The sequence below is a fragment of the Coffea eugenioides genome, chromosome 2 (assembly GCF_003713205.1).
Source record: "Coffea eugenioides isolate CCC68of chromosome 2, Ceug_1.0, whole genome shotgun sequence".
NCBI classification, from domain to species: Eukaryota; Viridiplantae; Streptophyta; class Magnoliopsida; order Gentianales; family Rubiaceae; genus Coffea; species Coffea eugenioides.
This window is the reverse complement of record NC_040036.1, coordinates 14,851,090-14,871,559: the sequence shown is the minus strand read 5'-3', so window position 1 is coordinate 14,871,559 and position 20,470 is coordinate 14,851,090. Positions and strand designations below refer to the sequence as shown.

At 35.1% G+C, this 20,470-nt stretch overlaps 3 protein-coding genes and 1 pseudogene across 3 annotated transcripts; 1 reads left to right on the top strand and 3 right to left on the bottom strand.

Annotated features, from left to right (window-relative positions):
* Nucleotides 1–595: 595 nt before the first annotated feature.
* On the bottom strand, nt 596–3,013 carry LOC113760830 (annotated as a pseudogene).
* A 577-nt stretch (nt 3,014–3,590) lies between these two features.
* On the bottom strand, nt 3,591–7,101 carry LOC113760831 (low-temperature-induced cysteine proteinase-like). Its single transcript, XM_027303566.1, has 5 exons — nt 6,589–7,101; nt 4,890–5,122; nt 4,608–4,745; nt 4,010–4,507; nt 3,591–3,908 (listed from the first exon to the last, which is right to left on the bottom strand). The coding sequence occupies exons 1-5, from the start codon at nt 7,094–7,096 to the stop codon at nt 3,768–3,770; spliced, it is 1,518 nt and encodes a 505-aa protein (XP_027159367.1). The 5' UTR covers nt 7,097–7,101; the 3' UTR covers nt 3,591–3,767.
* Nucleotides 7,102–8,374: 1,273 nt separating this feature from the next.
* Nucleotides 8,375–9,275, top strand: LOC113757375 (probable leucine-rich repeat receptor-like protein kinase At1g35710). The gene is made up of 2 exons (XM_027300700.1): nt 8,375–9,016; nt 9,162–9,275. The coding sequence occupies exons 1-2, from the start codon at nt 8,375–8,377 to the stop codon at nt 9,273–9,275; spliced, it is 756 nt and encodes a 251-aa protein (XP_027156501.1).
* Nucleotides 9,276–10,355: 1,080 nt separating this feature from the next.
* Nucleotides 10,356–11,218, bottom strand: LOC113763717 (abscisic acid receptor PYL11-like). The gene has a single exon (XM_027307622.1). The coding sequence runs from the start codon at nt 11,191–11,193 to the stop codon at nt 10,609–10,611; it is 585 nt and encodes a 194-aa protein (XP_027163423.1). The 5' UTR covers nt 11,194–11,218; the 3' UTR covers nt 10,356–10,608.
* Nucleotides 11,219–20,470: the final 9,252 nt, after the last annotated feature.

The following is a 20,470-nucleotide window of genomic DNA, read 5'->3' as shown; positions in this document are numbered from 1 at the left end:
AAAGAAGAAGTATTTACACAACAAATTTTAAGTGAAACTATGCTAATGTATAATGCTTTTTTCAAGGGCGCTTTGCATCAGTTTCATTATTGCTGATTTTTCCGCTGGATATGCCACTGTACATGGTGAAAGGCCATCTGCAGGGTAGGCAAATTGGAGGAAAGAGTCACTAGTAACAAGAAGTGTTGGGTCATTGAGCATCCTGGTAGTTTTCTGAAAAGGGCTTTTATCAGTCACCATGATGGACACTAGTTGGAGGATCATCTGCTTGTAGGCTCATTGTTCTGTATTAATCGTGACTTCTCCGACCATGAAAGGCATCAATTTTGTAATGCTATGCAAAAACAGCAGAAAGTGCACTGTGGAAGAGAGGGCTGAATTGAATAAGATAAAAATTGCAGATGACTGACACTGCTTAGCTTCTAATAGGAAGAACTATTGCAAAGAGATTGTTATTATTGAGGTACTTTAAAGATGCAGGAAAACAAGGACAGTCTAATCTCTTTATCCTATTTTACAGGGGAAAATCAAACCGACAATTGAGCCAAAAAAGGTACTTAGACATTCAAGCTAACATGTCATAAACAAAGACAGCCTAAGCATATAGCTCATCTTCGGCAGCACCACCAGCAGATGTTGCATAAGCATCAGATCCTAGAGCCGGGCCACTGGACTCAGAGAAGCGAAATTCAGTACCAAATCCTCTAGACTGCTGCAATGTTTGAGCAAATTTCTGATATTTTTTTATGTCAGCATCACTGACACTCCTACGAGCATACTTCATTGATTCTTCAAAGTGACCAGCTGTGATTTCAGAAGCTTCGTCCTTGATGTCTTCTTCCATCGCCTCAGGATTATCTCTCCTCTTCCTCTCCTTCTCGATATCCTTCTCAATGTTCTCTCTGATTGCATATTTGCACGCACGTTGGCATATCTCAGTAATATCAGCACCACTAAAGCCTTCAGTATACTTTGCTAGAGTCCTCAAGTCTACTTGCCTAGAAACAGGCGATTTCCTGAGGCATGCTTTGAAAATCTGATGTCGAGATTCTTCATCAGGGAGAGGGATGTATATCAATTGATCAAGACGGCCAGGTCTCAAAAGAGCAGGATCAATAATGTCAGGTCTGTTTGTGGCCCCAATAATGAAGACAGTTTTCTTTGCGTTCATCCCATCCATCTCAGTTAGAAGTTGATTTAAAACTCTGTCAGCGGCCCCAGAATCTCCTGCCTGACTTCCTCTCTGGACAGCAATTGAATCCAATTCATCAAAGAAGAGGACACAAGGAGCAGATTGGCGAGCCTTGTCGAATATATCTCTGACATTAGCCTCAGCCTCTCCAAACCACATGGAAAGCAATTCAGGACCCTTGATACTGATGAAGTTAGCTTGACACTCATTTGCAATAGCCTTGGCCAGCAAAGTTTTCCCGCAACCTGGTGGACCATAGAAAAGAACTCCCTTTGATGGTGACATGCCAAACTTCTCAAATTTCTCAGGGTGCTCGACTGGATATTGAACAGTCTCCTGAAGCTCACGCTTCACATTCTCAAGGCTTCCAACATCCTCCCAGTTAATGTTTGGAACTTCAACCAAGGTTTCTCGCAGAGCAGAGGGATTGCTCATCCCGAGCGCAGTCTGGAAGTGCTCGTTGGTGACAGCCATCGAGTTGAGTATCTCGGCATCAATTGATTCATCTTCAAGATCTATTACATCCATCTTTTCCCTGATACACTGGAGTGCTGCCTCAGTGCACAAAGCGGCCAAGTCAGCACCAACGTAGCCATGAGTATTGCTGGAAATCTTCTCCAAATTCACATCTTCAGCCAACTTCATGTTCTTTGTATGGATACGAAGAACCTCAAGCCGCCCAACTTCATCTGGAACACCAATGTCTATTTCCCTATCGAATCTCCCAAACCTTCTAAGGGCAGGATCAATGCTATTTGGACGGTTAGTTGCACCCATAACGATGACATGGGCACGTGACTTGAGCCCATCCATGAGTGTCAAAAGCTGAGAAACAATTCTTTTCTCAACTTCTCCATTCGTCTTTTCCCGCTTGGGAGCAATTGAATCAATCTCATCAATAAATATGATAGACGGGGCATTCTTCTCAGCTTCCTTGAATGCTTTCCTTAGATTGCTTTCACTTTCTCCTGCCAGCTTTGACATGATTTCAGGTCCATTGATACAAAAGAAGAAAGCACCAGTTTCATTAGCTACAGCTCTGGCTATCAAGGTCTTTCCTGATCCTGGAGGACCATAAAGCAGAATGCCTTTTGGAGGCTTGACACCAATTGATTTAAACAGCTGTGGGTGCCTCAGAGGCAACTCCACAAGTTCACGAATTTGAGCCATCTGTCTACGGACTCCTCCAACATCATCATAACCAACGTCATCCAGGCGATCTTCATCCTCCCTCTTCACCGGCTCACCCTCGCAAAAGATCTCAGTATCAGGCGCCACAATGCAATACTCAGGAGGGTCAGTTTCGATGACCTTGAATTCAACGCTTCTCATCAATCCTCTTGCAAGGAAAAGATCACCCTTCCTGACCGGACGATACGTCTCCAAGAAGTACGGTTTTACATAAACATCAAAAAGGTTTCCGGTAATCCCTTCAACAGTGTCATCAATGGGAAGTATGTGCACACGTTTACCATACTTGACATCAGGACATTGATGCACCGAAACAACATCCCCAAGCCTAACCCGGAGGTTCGACCTGACAACTTTGTTCATTCGAATCTTTGGTTCCTCGCAATTCTCATCAGCGAGGACTATACAGACTGTATCCCTTCTCTTCTTTCCCTTGATCAAGATGGTATCTCCATGGAAAAGATGAAGCTTTTCCATAGTTTCGTGGTTTAAAGCCACAACCGAATTGTCATCGTTGATTGCCTCGTCCACAAGAAGCCTATTCGCGGACTTCTTCTTCTCTAAAATTGCAGTGCTGAAGTCCCTCTTCGTCCCCCTCCGGCAGGAGGATTCATCAATTTGCTTACTCATGGCTATATTATCTTTTGCGAAATTACTGATGTATTGAATAAAACAGAATACAATGGAATAGAATTGAACAGAAGACGGCCGTTTCCTTTTATCTCATATATATAGGCAGTGGGAAGTTATCCCTTTTCCTGTTGGAAAAGGTTGTCTTGTTTCCTTTCTCTAATCCTTAAACCAACCAACCAACCACGATTCTTGATTTCCAGTTTCCTTACGGATTACGGTTTTATATCAGTTTCCTATATGGGATTACTTTCCCAACACTATGTCACCATACTATCACTTCCCAAACCGTCTTCAAGTCGGTGATTTCGTGAAGGGTTCAAAGGCTTACATGAAAAGGAAACCGTAAAGGAATCATGAGAATTCTAAGAATATCTAAATAGAGATATAACTCGACATATTTGGACTTTACCTTGAACAAAAATATGATTGCAATGGGATGCAGAATCCCAAGGCTTATAATAAAAAATATGTTAGCAATTCCTGAAAATTTAACAAATCCAAGCCATAGTAATATTGATGTAATGGGAATTGAAGTAACTTTGAACTAATTGGAGTTGGCAGTAGCCAATTTGAATGAGAAAACATAAATTTATTGCACTCAAGAGGGATATCATCTTCATTACATGCAAGGAGATAGTGATACTTTTTTTTTTTAATGACGGAAAAATTACAAAGTGATACTCCAAGATTCAAATGCCAACGCCAGCCCAGAAATACGTATGCCATGCCAAATTTAATGCAATGTTTCTTCTCAGCGCATTGCTGCTAACTGATTCCTCTTCCATAGGAGAGGCTTGTAAGTCTTCTTGACTTCGTGAGTTTTACTCCATGGAAATTTGTGCTTAGCCATTGTTCGCTTCTTTGCAGCCACTCCCAGGAAGTCTCCAAAGTTCTGCAGAAACCAAATGTCAAAAGATGTAAGATTGTCAGAATAGCCATACAACGATTGAAGTTTAATATGTTAGCAAAAAAATTAATTTGGTGGTACCATACCCTGAGACAAAGGCCATCATCAACATCGCAAATCGGATAGTCACTAGGACAGCAATAATCTGTGCCAGTACAGCAAACAGCATTTTCGTAATCACAGCAACCTTGCAAGAAGCAAATTTGGCGGAATTCAAGCAGACAGCAGCATGTCTCATCCGGTGGACAGTAAGAGTAGTCTCCACAATCACTAGGAGATGGAGAAGGCGGTGGTGGCGGCGGTGGATTTACTGGTGGAGGTGGTGGAACAGTAGGGGAGGGATAAGGAGATGGAGAAGAAGAGGATTCTTTGGTTGGATAAGAAGCCATTGCATTGATTGCACAAACACCGTTTTTCAACTTAGTGTTTCTTCTTATATAGGCATATCCCTCCATTCCCCAATAGGTACCCCATGAATTCTTTATGATCCAATAGTCCTCACCACCTTGAGAACCATAACCAACTATTAGAACTGCATGATCTATATCATCTGGATTGTCTGAGCAGTCTCCATCATATATCCCCTATGATAATAAGAACATGATATTTTTCAGCATCGGGAAATACTAAGAATTTTTCACTAAAAATTGTGCGCGTATGAATGGATTTGACTAATGGAAGTACCCCGGTATATAGCTGAAAATCTATTGCAGAACCATCTATGCCCACACTAATAGGTTGCTGGACGACAGCACAAAGCAGGGCACTCTCTTCGTCTGCCACATCTTTGTAGCCATCAATTGTTACAATCTTGCGTTCCTCCTAATCAAGAATAACCAGTTTCATAGTAAGCAAGCATTGATGGTAGATAATCTAACAAAGATACAGAAACAAGGATAAATGAACAATTACTGAACTCTTAAGTTTGATAACCAGTAACAGATTGGCAAGAGAGAGACAGCATACCTTAGTGATGTTGCAGGTGCCATCTATGCCAGTGTATGGATAATCAGATTCAGTATCAATCCCTCCATTGCTGATCACCCACTCAAAAGCATAGTCCATATATCCACCTTCACAGCCATCATTGGTTGCATCACAGTCCACGAGTTCTTGCTCTGAAAGGCTAATGAGATCTCCTGTGACTAGTGCATTTATTCCTTCTATGGCTCCAGTCGTAGAAAATGACCAACAACTTCCTGTACACAACAGGGATGCGTTTACTTTCCATATCTCCGAGCATTAGGGGAGGAACATTCAGATTTCAATACAACTGATGTCAAAACAGGGTTGAAAATAGTTTGCTTTGTAATCGAGTATCATCAGCATGTGGCTAGTTTCTAATAATTACTTGAGAACAAGATAAGTTAGTAGTAATTTTGGTTACTAGTAATAATTTTCGATTATCATCAAGTTCCACAGGTTTATTCTTTCTGCAGTTGCCTCATGGATTGAAAAGACACCAATCTTGTCCATTAACATCACAAAAATTTGGTCATTAAGTAGTAAAGAGGGAAGCAAATGAGAGCACGTTTAATTTAGTTGAGTCAGAGGTGGCTGAAGCTGTAGCTGCAAGAGAAACGGTATATCTTCCAAATAAAGTGTGGAAGGTGATGCCATCTCAATCATTCATCACTTGCAGAACCAGATGGAGGACTTCTCAATAATTGGCCCAATTATAGAGGAATAGAAGGAGATCAATGGAGATTGAAAACATATTATTCAAGTTCACTGTGTCAGGAGGCTGGAAAACCAATAGTAAGCTAGAATCCTTCTGGAACTCTCCCCCATACATTGTCACTGGACAATTTCCAGCAATTTGATTAACAAAATTTAAGTGTCTGACTATCAAAAATGGAATTGCTTGACAGAAGAGGTTATGTTGTCTTTGGATTATGATTCTGACTACTTGTATTTATGTCACGTACATCAAATTGTCTTCTAATTGTAGAGAGTACTAGCCAAGTCTGTAACAAAATATCTCTAGCAATTGGAAAGTATACCAAAACTATATATATATTCTATCTCCAGTTGTGAAATTTACTTCTCACCAACTATTTGTGTCTATTGGATACTTGTTGCGCGGATTTGGCTCTGTAATTAATGAAATTAATCTGCCTTTTGCTGTCGGACAACAAAGAGGGCAAGAATACAGAGGGAGACAGCAAATTCGTACCTAATATTGCACATTGTCAATATTAACAAAAGTCAATTTCCATCTTTGTTTGTGCAACTGCTTTTATTTGCGAGCTTCACGGAATCTTAGTTATCGATATGGGTTATTCTTAAATCATTCATCCACTCATAATTGTAAGAAATTGCTCAAGGAATTAATCGGTAATGAGATACTATAACTTAGACAAATATTATTAACAATTTGGTGAAAAAATTACCCCCATAAAGAGTCCTAGTTTCCATATATAGATATTCCGTCCAATCATGCTAGATCCATCCTGTGATAGCAACAGCAGCAGGACTTCTTTGAATTCAGCAAGAAAACAATTCCCACAAAATTACAAGGGTGAAATTTGACCTCAAATCTTCAAGACTACCATCAATTATCATTAGTCCTGACTAGTTTTGGGTAACAAATTTGACTAACTTTGTACTATCAGGAGAAAATAATGAACCAAATGACTTCGACCAAAGGTATAAAGAAACTTACCACACCCTCCCTGGTCCTTAACGCCAGTCACAACCCCATGCTTCCTCCAGTCCAAAGATGCAGGAGCTTCACAAGAGGCTGCCTTGGACTTTCTCAAAGCAATATTAAACTCACCTCTTTGATCTGTTATCCTCTTCCCATCCTTGATCTTTGAAATATACACCTTCTTGAACTCCTCATTACTCATATCAGCAAATTTGTTCAACCCCACAACATGCCCTGAGTTCGATTGCCTCATTGAGTTCTTCTCCACTATATACTTCAAATTTTTTCTGAAATTCTGGAACCTCTTCTCTCCCTCCTGTACATGTTTGTACACTTTTCCATGCTTTTCCTTCCATTCTTGGAAGATCTCAGCGACCCTTTCCTCTGAAAGAAACTCTTCATCATTTTTGCCTATAATTGAGTATTGATCATTAAGAAGACTAGAGCTCAAGGTTGTAAACGTGACCAAAATCAAGAAAAGAACTAGCAAAAGAAGGGAAGCATGGGTCCTCATTGTTGTCATTTGCATTATCCCTATCCATGATTTCCGATATTTATAGTCCATTATTGTGCAAGGATGAAGTAATATACTTCACCTACCAGTCAGAAATATTAAACTCCACAAGTCCGCTCTGCTCGTGCATGTGTGTTTGTTGAAACCCCTATTCAAGCGTATAGCTTCCTTTTCTGGTGGGATGATTGTCTTGATAATCTTATTAAAGAAGAAATAATTGGCTTGTATGTTCATAGCCTTTCAGAAGAAAAATTCTTTGAACCATGGCTTAATATTAATATTTTAATATTTATCTTTTGCCCCCCAGAAATATACACTATACAGATTAGTTCCAATTCCATAAATCTGTCAAAAATCTTTTGCCCCACCTTTGGTTTGTTCAAATATAATTTTTTTTAAAAAATTATTTGATTTATATCATAAATATATTTTTCAATCAATATTTTATATTATTAATAATATTTTTATTAAATATACATCATATTACGAAAAATATAAAAAGTACTATTCAAATAATCTCCTGACCAAACAGCATAGGGCTAGAATATCATAGTAATGATAGCTCCCTTATGGGGCATACCTACCCATCCGAACGAATTAAAACTGTTTGGTTGCAAGTCCACGGTGACCGTTTGTTCCATAATCCCATATCAATGTGAACAACGTTCTCATCGCCTTTGACCATAGAGAGTTTTGCTAGTTGAGAGAGCCTGTGGGCCTTCTTATTCTTCCTACCCCAACTAGGAAGCACTTTATGTAAAATCGGAAAATTTTTGGGATCACATTTGAGATTATGCCATACCATTTCATTAAGTGACGTGGCACAATCTGAACTGTTAAATTTTTTAATACCTGATCTACCCGAATTTTGGCCTAATTTTTGTACCGAGGTTTTCAACTTTTCATACACTGCAGGATGAGGATGAAGGCACTCTGAAAAGAATGGATTCTTGATATTTGAGCAGAATGGAATAAATTTTGAAATTCATTCTGAATGGAAAAGACCATTAATTTTGAAAATCAGTCTAACTTTGAATGATTTTTCCGGAATGGTATGATACTGGATCGTGTTGTATTCAACTAGTGCTACATCATAACATCTTACTTTTAACCATTCTATGTGATGTGTACTAAATGACTAAATTTATTGGCAAATTGTCTTGAACTTTTGACACTAATTTACTATTGTTAGACTTGTCTGGGAATGAGTTAACTGGATTTCTTCCAAGCTCATTCGACAATTTGCAGAAGCTTCAACGATTATCTTTGAGCCACAATACAAAGAGAATGGGAGTGTCCTTCCCCATCAGTCTCTGTAAATTACAGAAACTTGGGAATCATGGACTTGAGCAGCAATTACGGGGTTCAGTTCCAAATTGCTTAGGCAATGTCACGTCCCCACGAGAGATTTATCTAGATTCCAATGCATTGTCTTCCAATATACCTACAAGCTCGTGGAAACTGAAAGATCTCTTTGTCCTTAACCTTTCCTCAAATTCCTTGCATGGTTTTGTACCTCCAGATATTGGAAATCTCAAAGGTACTGCTGTTCTAGATTTATCAGTCAATCAATTGTCAAATAATATTCCAGATTCAATTGGAGATTTACAAAACTTGTTCAATCTTTCTTTGGCACATAATCAGCTGACAGGACCTATTCCCGAGTCAGTTGGTAATGTGTTACGTTTAGAACTTTTAGATCGATCTCATAACAATCTCTCTGGTTTGATTCCTAGAGAAATTTCCAAAATGACGATGAATTTTAAAAAATCTCTGCAAAGGGGCTGTTTTGAGTATATAATTCCGTCCAAGGGTCTTCGCATTCAGAAAATGCGAAATCTTGAGCTTGCATTTGCTGAATGCGAAGTCACTTTAAATTTTCAGCCCACAAAATCCAAAAAAAAAGAAAAAAAGAAAACCAGATACAAGGTCAGTCTAGCACCTCACAATTGATATAGACAATGCAGATTGACGGTTCATCTTTTTTTTTTATTGGTTTATTAAAATTTAAACTCACCCGACATAGCAAGATAGTCCCTAAACTCACCCTCCAACTACTTTTCTGGCTTTGAAGCTTTCCGGCGACGTTTTGAAGCTTTCCGGCGACAACGTACTTCTATGGAGACAGAGTGAGTTTTTGCAGCTTTTGGAAACAAATCTAGAACTTCCTCGGATGTTTGAAACCTGATGATGGATGCTATGTTTGTAGTGGTTTGAATTTTGGTATTGGCCTAAAAAACGGGAGTAATTTTGGTATTTCTAAATCGAAATTACCTTAGGTTTTGGGGGGTTAGAACCTGCTCCTCTGTTTCGAAGATGGGCGGCTTAGTTGGGAAAATAGTTAACCAAGCTTGCATTTGTTAAATGCGAGCTTTGTGCACTTCTTTTTTTTTTTTAAACCAAAAACCTTTATCATTTTTTTCAAAAACATGAACCTCGCATTTATCAAATGCGAAGTCCTTAAACTCGCATTTGAGAAATGCAAGATTCTACTTCTAGAATCAGCCCTAAAAACAACCTCTCTTGTAGAACAATTTTTTTTTCATAACTATTTAAAAATTTACTCTTGATTCCCAAATCTTTGGAGGCACTTCAGACTCTCAAGTACTGGAATGTTTCCTTTAATGGTTTGAGTGGTGAAGTTCCTTCAAATGGTCCTTTCACCAATTTCACAAGTGAATCCTTCATGTTGAATGAGGCACTTTGTGGTGCACAAAGGTTGGATCTTCCACCATGTCATACAATTACAAATCACAAGTCAAGTAAAAGAAATGTACTCCAACTTGTATTCATTGTCTTGGGGGTTGCCTCAACAACTATTGCCATAACTTTGGCTATATTATTGCTGAGAAAAAAAACTGTATAATATTATTTTCTTCTTTTTCTTTTCCTTTTTCTGTAGTCCTATTAATAACTAAAAAAATTAAGATAAAAGCCAAAAAATCAAGAATTCGATTTTATAACCTTGGAAGAATTCTAAGTAAGAGGTCTGAGTTCAAAGCATTCCATTTAAAGAAAAAAAAAAAAAAAAACTTGTGCGCTGTAGACCGAATCTGTCATCCACCTCCATCTTGGACACGTCATCTGGAATATTCCCTGCTTCTGCTGCCCATTTCATTATCAGTTCACCTAAAAAATACGATAAACAAAAACATAGCAATAATTAAAAAATAAGAAGTGAATCAATTTTTAATGTGAGATTCCGCAGGATCATCATTTTCCTTTGGCTAAATTTTTGCCAAATGCCCAACCCAAGATTTTGTAAGCAAGCTAAATGTTGATCACTAATATCTGCAAAATCTCTACCAAACATTCAATCAACCAAAAAAAAAAACTAAATGAAAAAGTAACTTTGACTTGCGTTAATTAATTCTTACGAGATCTAATTAAAACAAGCACAAAAAAAACCCAAAAAAAAGAAAAAGAAAAAGAAAAAGAAAACACTGGAATCCAAATGACTAGGAAAAGTCCAGCCAACAAAATAGAAAAGGAGAAATAGGAAAATTCAAAAGCTTGAACAGTCAAGCGGCTGGAGGAACTTGAACTTTCCGTGCCATTTTCTCACTGATTTTAGCCAAAGACCTCAGGTTACAGGCAACTATAGTGTCAGCAAACAAGCACGTATCCATCTCACTACTGTCCGGTGGAATATCCACAACGTAAGATTCAATCACCACCGTCTGATCACTCCTTCCGCCATCATCCTCATGCAACGTAGTTGTGGACTGATAATTCACAAGCCTATGATCGCCGCCAATTATGCTGAACTCCATAACATGCAAGTCATCATCCAGTTTATCTAGTCTTTCCCTGCTTGTTTCAGCCGGCAAACCTGACACGACCATGACCTCCCGGACGCTTCCGATGCCGCCGTCACCGGCTGTCATGGTGCAGTTCTTGATGAACAGCTTGTAGGCTTGTGGGTTGTCGAATTGACGGACCAAAGACCAGACCAGAGAAAGCGGTGCGTCTATTTCTTGGACTAGGCTTGAAGTGCACTGGTTTGGGAAGAGATCATCGTGGGCGTGATATTGGTTCATCATCTTTAGTAGTGCTTTGGAGTTTTGGTTACTTTCTTGATGACTTGGAAAGGGGTTGTGAAACATTATTGATTTGGAGGTCTAATTTCAAATTTTATTTCTTGGTGCGTGACATGAACTTTTGGGGCAGCCAAGACCAAATTTATATAGGGAACATGAATGATGGGTAGCTACGTAAAAATAGAAATTGTAGTCTCGTAATCTTTTCTCTCATGATTGAAACTAAAGTATCAAACGGATTGAACTTATCCTTCGCAACGAAGCTAACTAAAATGTCAAAAATATCTAAATGTCAAGATAAAAATTATTTGTTAACCATAAAGGGAGCTATGTATAGATTATAAGGGTTATGTGAAAAAGTATTAAACCATAGGAATACAATTATCTATATATTGGCCATTTCAGATAATTTTAGCTTCTAAACTAGCTTCTTTTTTTTTTGGCTGCATTTTAGACAATTCCATTATAAAGAACATTTTCTGTTGCTTTGAACACTTTAGTCCAAACCAAAAACAGACATAACGGGATAGAGCGGGGGCATCGCCCTAAGTTTTACAAAATATGTTCTTGTCCAATAATCGTTTGAAAGTTTTCAATAATATTCTTTATAAATAAAATATTTTTACCTTCTTGAAAATTTAAAAAATATTTAAGTTAACCATAGAGTACGTATATGAAATTCGGCTCCTCAAAGTATAACTTTTAAAATTAGCGAAGATCATATTGTTCATGTTCTCGTACTAGTACCTACTTGACTTTTAGATCAGATCCGTTAACAAAACGTTGCTATCAAATTATAAGGTTTTTATTCTCAAATTTTTCTACTGGGCGTCTTGATGATCACCAGCATAATTAAGGAACATGAACATACAACTTGCAATTTAGAAGAATTGATCGCCTAAAAAACTTCGCCATTATCAAGAAAAAAAATTAAGAAAAAAAGAAGAAAGAAACAAAGTCCTATTTTGGAATTATGTACCTTTGAGTATCGACCACAAAAGTTGATAATATTTAATGCATTGTGTAACAAGACAAAAATATGCTAAAGGAAGTGATTTTGAACTTGAATTTGTGGCTATCTTTGGAGGTTTGTTATTTTTTTTATTAGTAACAATTTTTTTGGCTTTTTTCAGCTGGGCTTTATTGGCTTTAGTGCTTTGTTCTGTTCATGAAGCTCCATATCAAAACGTCTTTGGCTTGTGCTTTTGGACAAACTGTTGATAGCAATAAGCCTAGCTTGAAGTTGAAGGCGGGGAAATTTGTCGGAATGTTTTCCCATTTTAGTTGATGACGTATAAGCTGTTATGTGTGGAAATTGTTGAATTTGATGCACTAAATACTTAACAAAGTTTATTTCGTATACGAAACCTAATAGCATATGGTAATAATTGTGGGGGTGAGTTACCTAGCTAGTTATTAAACTTTTCGAATGGTAGAGTTTTAATCATTTAACTTTTAAAAATATGTATTTACCCACTAAACTATCAAAAGTATAAATTTTGAGTCGTTTCGTCTATTTCCATCGTTAAGTCTATTAAATCTAAGGGCTGCACAAGTCACTTGACATGACCAAAATATGACAGATTTAATGGTAGAAACAGTAAAGTAGGTTAAATTTTTATACTTTTAATAGTTCAGTGAATAAATACATACTCTTCAAAGTTGAGCGATTAAAACTATACTATTCGAAAAGTTCGATAGCTATTCGGGTAATTTGCTCTAATATTGCACTGGACTAAAATGTTTTTCTTCAACCCTTTTTTTGTTGTTCATGAAACTAAAACGCCACAACTCTTGCTGTCCAAATACAACAGCAAGTACATATATAAATTTCAGTTCATAGAAGTGAAGTAAAGATATAGCTGGCATCTTTTTTAAAACTTTTAGGCTAGGATTGTATTTTACTTTTCAGTAAACAAAGCCCATAAAACTTTATGTTGCTTTCTCAAAGAAAAACCAACTAGTGATTTTTTTTTGTTTTTTGGGTTATCAAAACGTGCACAACTGCAAAATTACCTCTTTGGACTGCAGGCGACCATTTGAGAATCAAATGTTTGGTACAAAGATGAAAATCTTGTCTATATATTTAAGCTTTTGCATAACTTTTTTCTCATAATGTGTTGTTTCTTTTGTTGAATTTTACCAAAGGTGCAACTATAATATACAATTGTAAGCATGATTCTTGGTATGTACACAATATACATACTTGTGAATTGTACAAACTTAAACTCTTTATACTGTCTCATCGATGAATAGCAATTTTTACCTCTTAGATATTTATTACTGAAATTCAACCACAAACTTAACAAGCTCACGAATGTGGATATTTATGTTTCCAAATTTCTAATCCATTATAATTCCCAATATAGAGACACTCAAATAATGACTCTCAGATCAGAGTTTAAATCCCACTTCGTGTAAATGAGAGCATAGTGCTTCTCATTTTTAAAAAATTCGGAGAATACAGTAATTCAACTGTTTGGTTTGAAAGGAGGGTTCTTTGTTCCTTCGGTTCTCAACTTCTCATACAAAGCTACTTGAACTTCTCCTCCTATAGTCCTATGTTGTAAGACTATTATATGGTTGCCACCAAACAAAACAAAAGAAACAGAAGGGTAGCGGTTCTGCCTTCGTTAACGTGGCGAATTGAAGTAGTCACTTTTAGGACCAAGTAAAGGAAACCTGTGACTGGTGTGGATCCTACATTTGGCCTTTTTTCTCCTAAGATCCTCGTTTGGTTGTCGTTTCTTTTTCGAAGTTGGGGATAATTTGGAAAACTTCACCTGACATTCCTCATGGTATCAAGAACTCTTAAGGATTTTAAAATCTCAACTTTGACGAGATTAGATTTTTTCTTATCAAAGGACACAAATTGATAACTATTATGCTTTCAACCATAAAGCCTCAAAATAAATAAATAAAAAGGACAAAAAATAGCCTTACTTCTTCCATGTTAAGAAACCCAAATTAAATACTCTTGTCATACTATAAAAACTATAAATTAACTTTAATTTTCTTTTATCCCTTGATACAATCCCCACTACTTTTGTTTCTGCTATTTCAATTCAAATAATGTCAATTCCCACTAATTAGGTAGAGAAAGCGTTTAAATCAAATATCTCTACGATAACAAAGCAAGAGCAGGTGATTTAGTGTAAACAATCTGTTATCACTTTTTAAAATTCTTTTTTCACTTTTCAAACAACTTCTCACCACTAATCCCTTCAACTCAACTACTAACATCACAGAACCAATAAAATACATATTTATTACTTAAACATAACTGCTTATGGATAGTTGTTTGATTTAACATTTTTGTTTGATTTTTTTGAATTAGCTTTTTTATTTTCTATTTCTAGATTTTGTTGTCAAATAATAAATCTACATTCATTATTTTACTTGACAAAATTTTTTATCACCTGCATACACATTGAATGTGCATCAATCACTAGTAGACAATAAAATATGAGCATTCATATAAATGTTTGGATACAGAATTAGATATTGTTCGCCTCTTAGAAAAATATCGCGCACATCTTTCGGTCTGTTAGGCACTCGGTGTCTTAGAAATATAAAACTTTGATAAGGCACCATCATTTACAGTGACACTGTAAAAACTTCACAAGTTGTACTAGGGAATTTTGAAAAACTTCACAAGGTATTTTGAATAAAATATCAATATATTTTTTTAAAAAATAATATAATAAAATTTTGGTTAAATGTCAAAAAAATACCCCATCCAAATTCCAAGCATGCCCTTTAAACTATACAAAAGCGAAGGCCAAGTGGCCCAAGTGGGCAAGTGGAGGCTTCCTCCACGTGGTTAAAAGGGCGGAGATATTTATAAAAGGGTCCGTGATGTTGCCAAGCAAGGATCGTCATATTTCTTGTCCATATCCCTAATTTGGCTGCGCGGCTCTTTAATGAAGGCCAAGATCACGTGGATCCACAAATAAGATCACGCGGTTGTTTCTAAGCGAAAGGTTTTTTTTTTTTTTTTTTTTTTTTCCGGGAACGTTGGATCTAAGCGAAAGGGTGGTATATGTACTTTGTGTTTTTGCCCAAATCTCTCTTTACATCACATTTTCACTTTTTCCTTTTTTATTTGTGAGGTTAGGAGAGGGGTTTGGGTTTGGTTCATTCTTCTGTTTTTTCATTTTCAATTTCATTTTAAAAAATTTGTTTGTTGTGGTTTTTTTTTCTTTTTTTTCTTTTAGATTAGATTAGATTACCAAATGCACTAATTATGCAGATTTAGATTAACTCAAAACAATTATGGTGAAAGGCCTCAATGGGTAAATGTCCGAGGCTTAATTTAAACTAAGAAAAATCATTCAAAATGTCTTTCACATTTTGCCAAATGAATTTTTTCATCATTCACTTTTAAGATAATAACTTTACATTTTTTACAAAATCAAGTTGGTAAATTTTGGTTCTAATTTATGTTTTTGACAACCAAAATTTACCTTGAATTTATTACGTGACCCGCACATGATCTTTTTTGGGGTAAAAAGGTTAAATCTCATTTGTAGTTAAACACTATGGAGGGAAAGTCCACGCGACGAGCGGGAATTTGGTGCTTGTGATTCAAGATAATTAATAATTATTGTTTAATATTTTGTAGTATAGGAACTGAAGTATGATGATTTTATCATGTGATTTTAATAGAAAACACATAAGTTACATAGTGAGTCAATAAAAATAATGTGCAATGAGACATCCTTATCGTTATACTATATAAGAATCCGTTGTGATCAAAGGTTATGTTTGAATTTCAACTGCAAAGATAAGGGTAGTTTGAAAATGTGAGAATGTTTGAAGTGCAATTGAAAAGTATCCAAATGTCTCTTCTAAAACTTATCCAAGATGATAAAATATTTTAAAGTATCAATTGGACCCTTCATCTTTCGAATCTATATATGTTCGTGAAAGATCCCTCAAGCAATGCTTCTGATTTCTCCCTCGACTTAAGCTCAACCTGAATTATCAAGTCAAGTTTATCCATCAATCACTTTGTGTCCAATCTAATCTAAAATAAATTTATTTTTGACTAACTATTTATATAATTTGGTGGACACAATACGACTTAATCACATGTTTCTTACAGAGATAATAATGCCCATAAATGATAGATAGATAAGAAACTTAAGTGATGTTTTTCAAAGTTTTGTAGAAACTATTCAGATTTGGTGTTTTTTGCTAGGGGCATTTCTTTATAATCTCATAAATAAGTTCAAATCTGTATAATTGTTAAAGATCTAAATTAAAAATATCTTGATTATAAAAAATTGGTGCAAATAATATTTTCTAAATTTGAAATTGTAGAAAATGGTAACTAAAATCAGAAGAAATTCCTCATATGAATTCGAATTGCAAACTATAGGTAAAAACTGCTTAATGATATTTTCCAATGTTTACTTGTATAAGTATCCAATATAGCATATCTACTTAATTGATTCGTTTGAACTATGGATAAAGCAAAATTTTTGTATTTGAAACTATATAAATAGTAGAATACAAGAACGAAATCATAACATGGAAAGCAAATAGAATGCAAATGACATCTTAGTACTATGTAGCATGATTAATTTTCTTTTTTAGTTTCAATGAAGTACAAAATTCTAAGTTAATAAATTTTACAATCATAAAATTTTCAATTAAAATAAACACAAGCTGAATTCCAAATCATATTACATGAAAAATAACTACTTGAACCATAACTGCTGGAATGTAGTCAACAGATCCCTGGAGTCAAGAACAATAGGAGAAAGTTCATGAGGAATAAGGGGTTTATTTGGATGATTTATTTGAGATAAATACTGTAGCACTTTTTGTGATGTGATGTATGTGAAATAAAAAGGTGATTGGGAAGATAAAAAGGTAATTGGAATTTGTGAAACAAATTATTTTATTTCAAAACATTTCAATCCAAACAAACGCAAGGTTATTTGACTTAAATAAAGAGATAATACATTGGCCGAGGAGGAGAAGATGATAAAATTGCTTTTCTAATTATTTTAGAAAGTGAAAACATTATCTCAAATTGTACTTTGACCAGAGATAGAATCTCTGGGATCTACTAAGAAAAACAATACAATTAGTCAGTTTTTGGAATTAGAAGTATCAAAAAGCAAACTATATGGAGTTCTTGAATAAACCAATCATCAGGAAAAAAAATTACAATCGAAGAAGACAAACCCAAAGAACTCACCTCAATTTAAAGGAAAAGCTACGCATTCCACCAAATATTTAATAGCCATAATAAAACCAAAGGGGTGAAACCGAAAAAGACGAAAGGGTATCGGCTAAACATGGGGGCATAAATATGATAATGATTATTCAGATAATAATTAAGTTAATTAATTGTAATTAAAATTCAATTAATTCCTTAACGGATGAGAAAGGTTTCAGGAAATTGGAAGGCTTGGATGTTAGTATAATAAATGATTAAATGGGCTTTTATGTAATTCTATCAAAACACAAGCTTAATTCAGTTGTACTTGATACTCAACTTGGCACCAAACATTGTAACATACCAAACCTGCCATAACCTTAAATACCTGAAAGGTTATATAAGTAATTATAGTGAAATTAAAGCTATAATGACTTGTACTCAATGTTCCAATTACACTTCAAACACTCTCATATTCCCAAAATAGCTCCATCCTGCAGTTGAAATCTAAAAACCGTCTTTATCCTAAATTCGTTCTTATATAGTATAAGGATATGGTCCTATTCATATTCATTTTGTCCTTAAAAAGTAAGATCTAATCTGAATCATATTCATTTTTTCCTGTAAAAAAAGTGGAATCTAATTCAATCTATATTCATTTTTGCCATTAAAAAAGTAAGATTTGACCTTTTTATACTTAAAAAATAATTGCATGTGGGTCATATAGTGATTTGAAACTAAATAGCGATAGAAAACTTAAATTGAGACTAAATTTTGCTCATTTAAATATGTAAGGGATGTAAAGTAAACATTTTAAAAATAAATAATAAAAAATTTCATTTGATAAAATATAAAAAATGTTTTGAATGATTTCCATTTAAACTAAGGGTACGTTTGATAAAACTGAAGTTTGAAAATTGAAATCTGAAATCTGAAAATCTGAATCCATTAAATTATTGAATTGTTAAGTGTTAAATCTAATACATTTGAGCATATATCACATTCAATAATAAATGAATAGTTTATCACCTATTTTTTGGAACAAGTTTTGTCTAAAAAATTCAATGCTACTTAATTAACTTAGATGTTCAATTTTTAATTATTAAACTACTAAGATTTAAATACATTAAATTTAAGTATTGAATTAAGTTATCAAACAACACCTAACTCTTCAACGCCTTCACCAATGTATTTGTAGTTCACTGACTGGATATCGGGTAAATAATATGGAGAATGCCCGTACTAAAGTATTAACAGATTTTTTTTTTTTTTTGTATTGCCATTTGTCGTAGTCCTCCTTTTAGCAATCAACCTCTATCTTCCCATTCAGAAATGGTAAACATTAGAGTCGGTCTTGAACCATCATGTTACTTCTCTAGGCCGAGCCTCGAGGAATGATTTAGAATCTGAAAGGTAATTTACCAAGACTAAACAGAATCATATTGTTTGCCCCAAAGCTACACTACAATGTCCTAAGTCTACCTCGTGGTGAGTTAAGGTAAACTTTTCAAGTTTGAGTATCACATTTGATCACCAAGGTACAGTATTGTCAAATGTGACGAAAAACAGGTTTGTTTGGATGGTGAGTTTTAGATCAACTCTAGGAAGACACTTTTTGTTACAATTTACTGTAACTTGTTAAAACACCTTAAATTTTATAAAAATTTCAAAAAAAACCCCAAATAACCAAAAAAAAAAAAAATGCACATGTTTCCCCTTCCACAAGAAATTTTTGGTATTTTGGACAAATATAAATTTTTCTAAGATGATTATAATAAATTACGGTACAGTTTTAGACAAATTTCAAAAAAACACACCTCAAATAGACCTTAAAGTATATATGATATAGAAATTAATCTTGTATTTTTTAATTTCTCCGAGTTTAAAATTCTTTATATGTGATATGCAAAGGTGATTACTAGATTAAGGGTTTTCAAAACATTAATGTTGTGTTTTGCTTCATGATTTTATTGGTTTTTATTAAGACATTTTGTTCTTGCTAGGCATAATTGGGTAACTAAAAAAGAATCACCGATGTTGGCCCAATAATTAAGGGAGAGCTGTTAGAGTTTATCCCATTGCCAAAAGATTGAAATCTTGGTCCTAGTTGTGGCTTCCTCATTCAAATATTATGATGTATTAGTAGTGATCTATAAGAGTTTTAAACATTTCCAAGTTCAGTTCTAATATCTCAATCTCGCGAGTTTAAGAAAATTAAAATTAATACATAGATAACAATAGTAAAGAGAAGAAAGTAGTTATTACATGAGACAAGAAAGAAAATTTTAAAAATATAAAGAAAATGGCCAAATAGAAAAAGGGTAAAAAAAAATAATATAAAAAGGGCACCCTTATCTTAAAACATAAAGCGGGGAGGCAAAGTGTCTATTTGTTGAGTTAAGGGAGGTAAAGTGCCACTGATAATAAAATTCAGGGGTTTAATCCTAATATAAACGGTAGCGTTATTGCTGTTTGTTAAAACAATAGGGCAAATAAATAAATAGCAAGACTGAACAATTCGAAGAGCAGAACAGGTGAAAGACCAAAAGGAATTTTGAGTTTTGACTAAAGGGATTTTGACTTGTCCCATATTCCGTGCATCTTGCAAGTTGCAAGGACAACTGAGAACCAATCAAAACTGAATCATCACTTTCCACGTTTGACAACGCCAACTGAACCCAATTTTGTTTGTAAGTACTCTTATTAGTTACCAATTACCATTGCTACTCTCTTCACTTCTCCTCCAACACCACCTTCCCATACATATTGCAGTTATTACATGCAGAGAATGACAAGATCAAAGAGTCAGATGCCTCGGATTCAAACGTTTGTGATTCGAAGAACCCTTTAAAGGATCAAGAATCTGGTACTTACACTTAATTTGTAATGTCTTGGTTTTTTCCCTCCGTCAATATTTGAACAAGCAGGAGATTTCGTGTTCTTGCTTATCATTTTTGGAATCCCAGAATTTGGTTTGGCTGTTTCTTGTTCAATGTACATGCCATATTATTCTTTTGAAACCAGACATTCAACAATATCTAAATGCCCAATAAAGGAAAAGAAGAAATTGATTGACCATTGATGTAAAATCTTATCTATGTTTTTCAGGTGAATGTAGTCAATCTTGATTTATTGGAGGATAGAACCTTGATCCTCTATTACCTATTCTTC

Bases quoted from the DNA above. Each gene is read 5' to 3' on its own strand.
- LOC113760831 (XM_027303566.1), bottom strand. From the start codon at position 7,096: ATGACAACAATGAGGACCCATGCTTCCCTTCTTTTGCTAGTTCTTTTC. The intron at 4,746-4,889 runs GTATGCTGTCTC...ATTCTTGATTAG, and splicing joins GCACCTGCAACATCACTAAG to GAGGAACGCAAGATTGTAAC. The intron at 3,909-4,009 runs GTATGGTACCAC...TGGTTTCTGCAG, and splicing joins ATGATGGCCTTTGTCTCAGG to AACTTTGGAGACTTCCTGGG.
- LOC113763717 (XM_027307622.1), bottom strand. From the start codon at position 11,193: ATGTTTCACAACCCCTTTCCAAGTCATCAAGAAAGTAACCAAAACTCC.
- LOC113757375 (XM_027300700.1), top strand. From the start codon at position 8,375: ATGGGAGTGTCCTTCCCCATCAGTCTCTGTAAATTACAGAAACTTGGG. The intron at 9,017-9,161 runs GTCAGTCTAGCA...CTGGCTTTGAAG, and splicing joins AAAAGAAAACCAGATACAAG to CTTTCCGGCGACGTTTTGAA.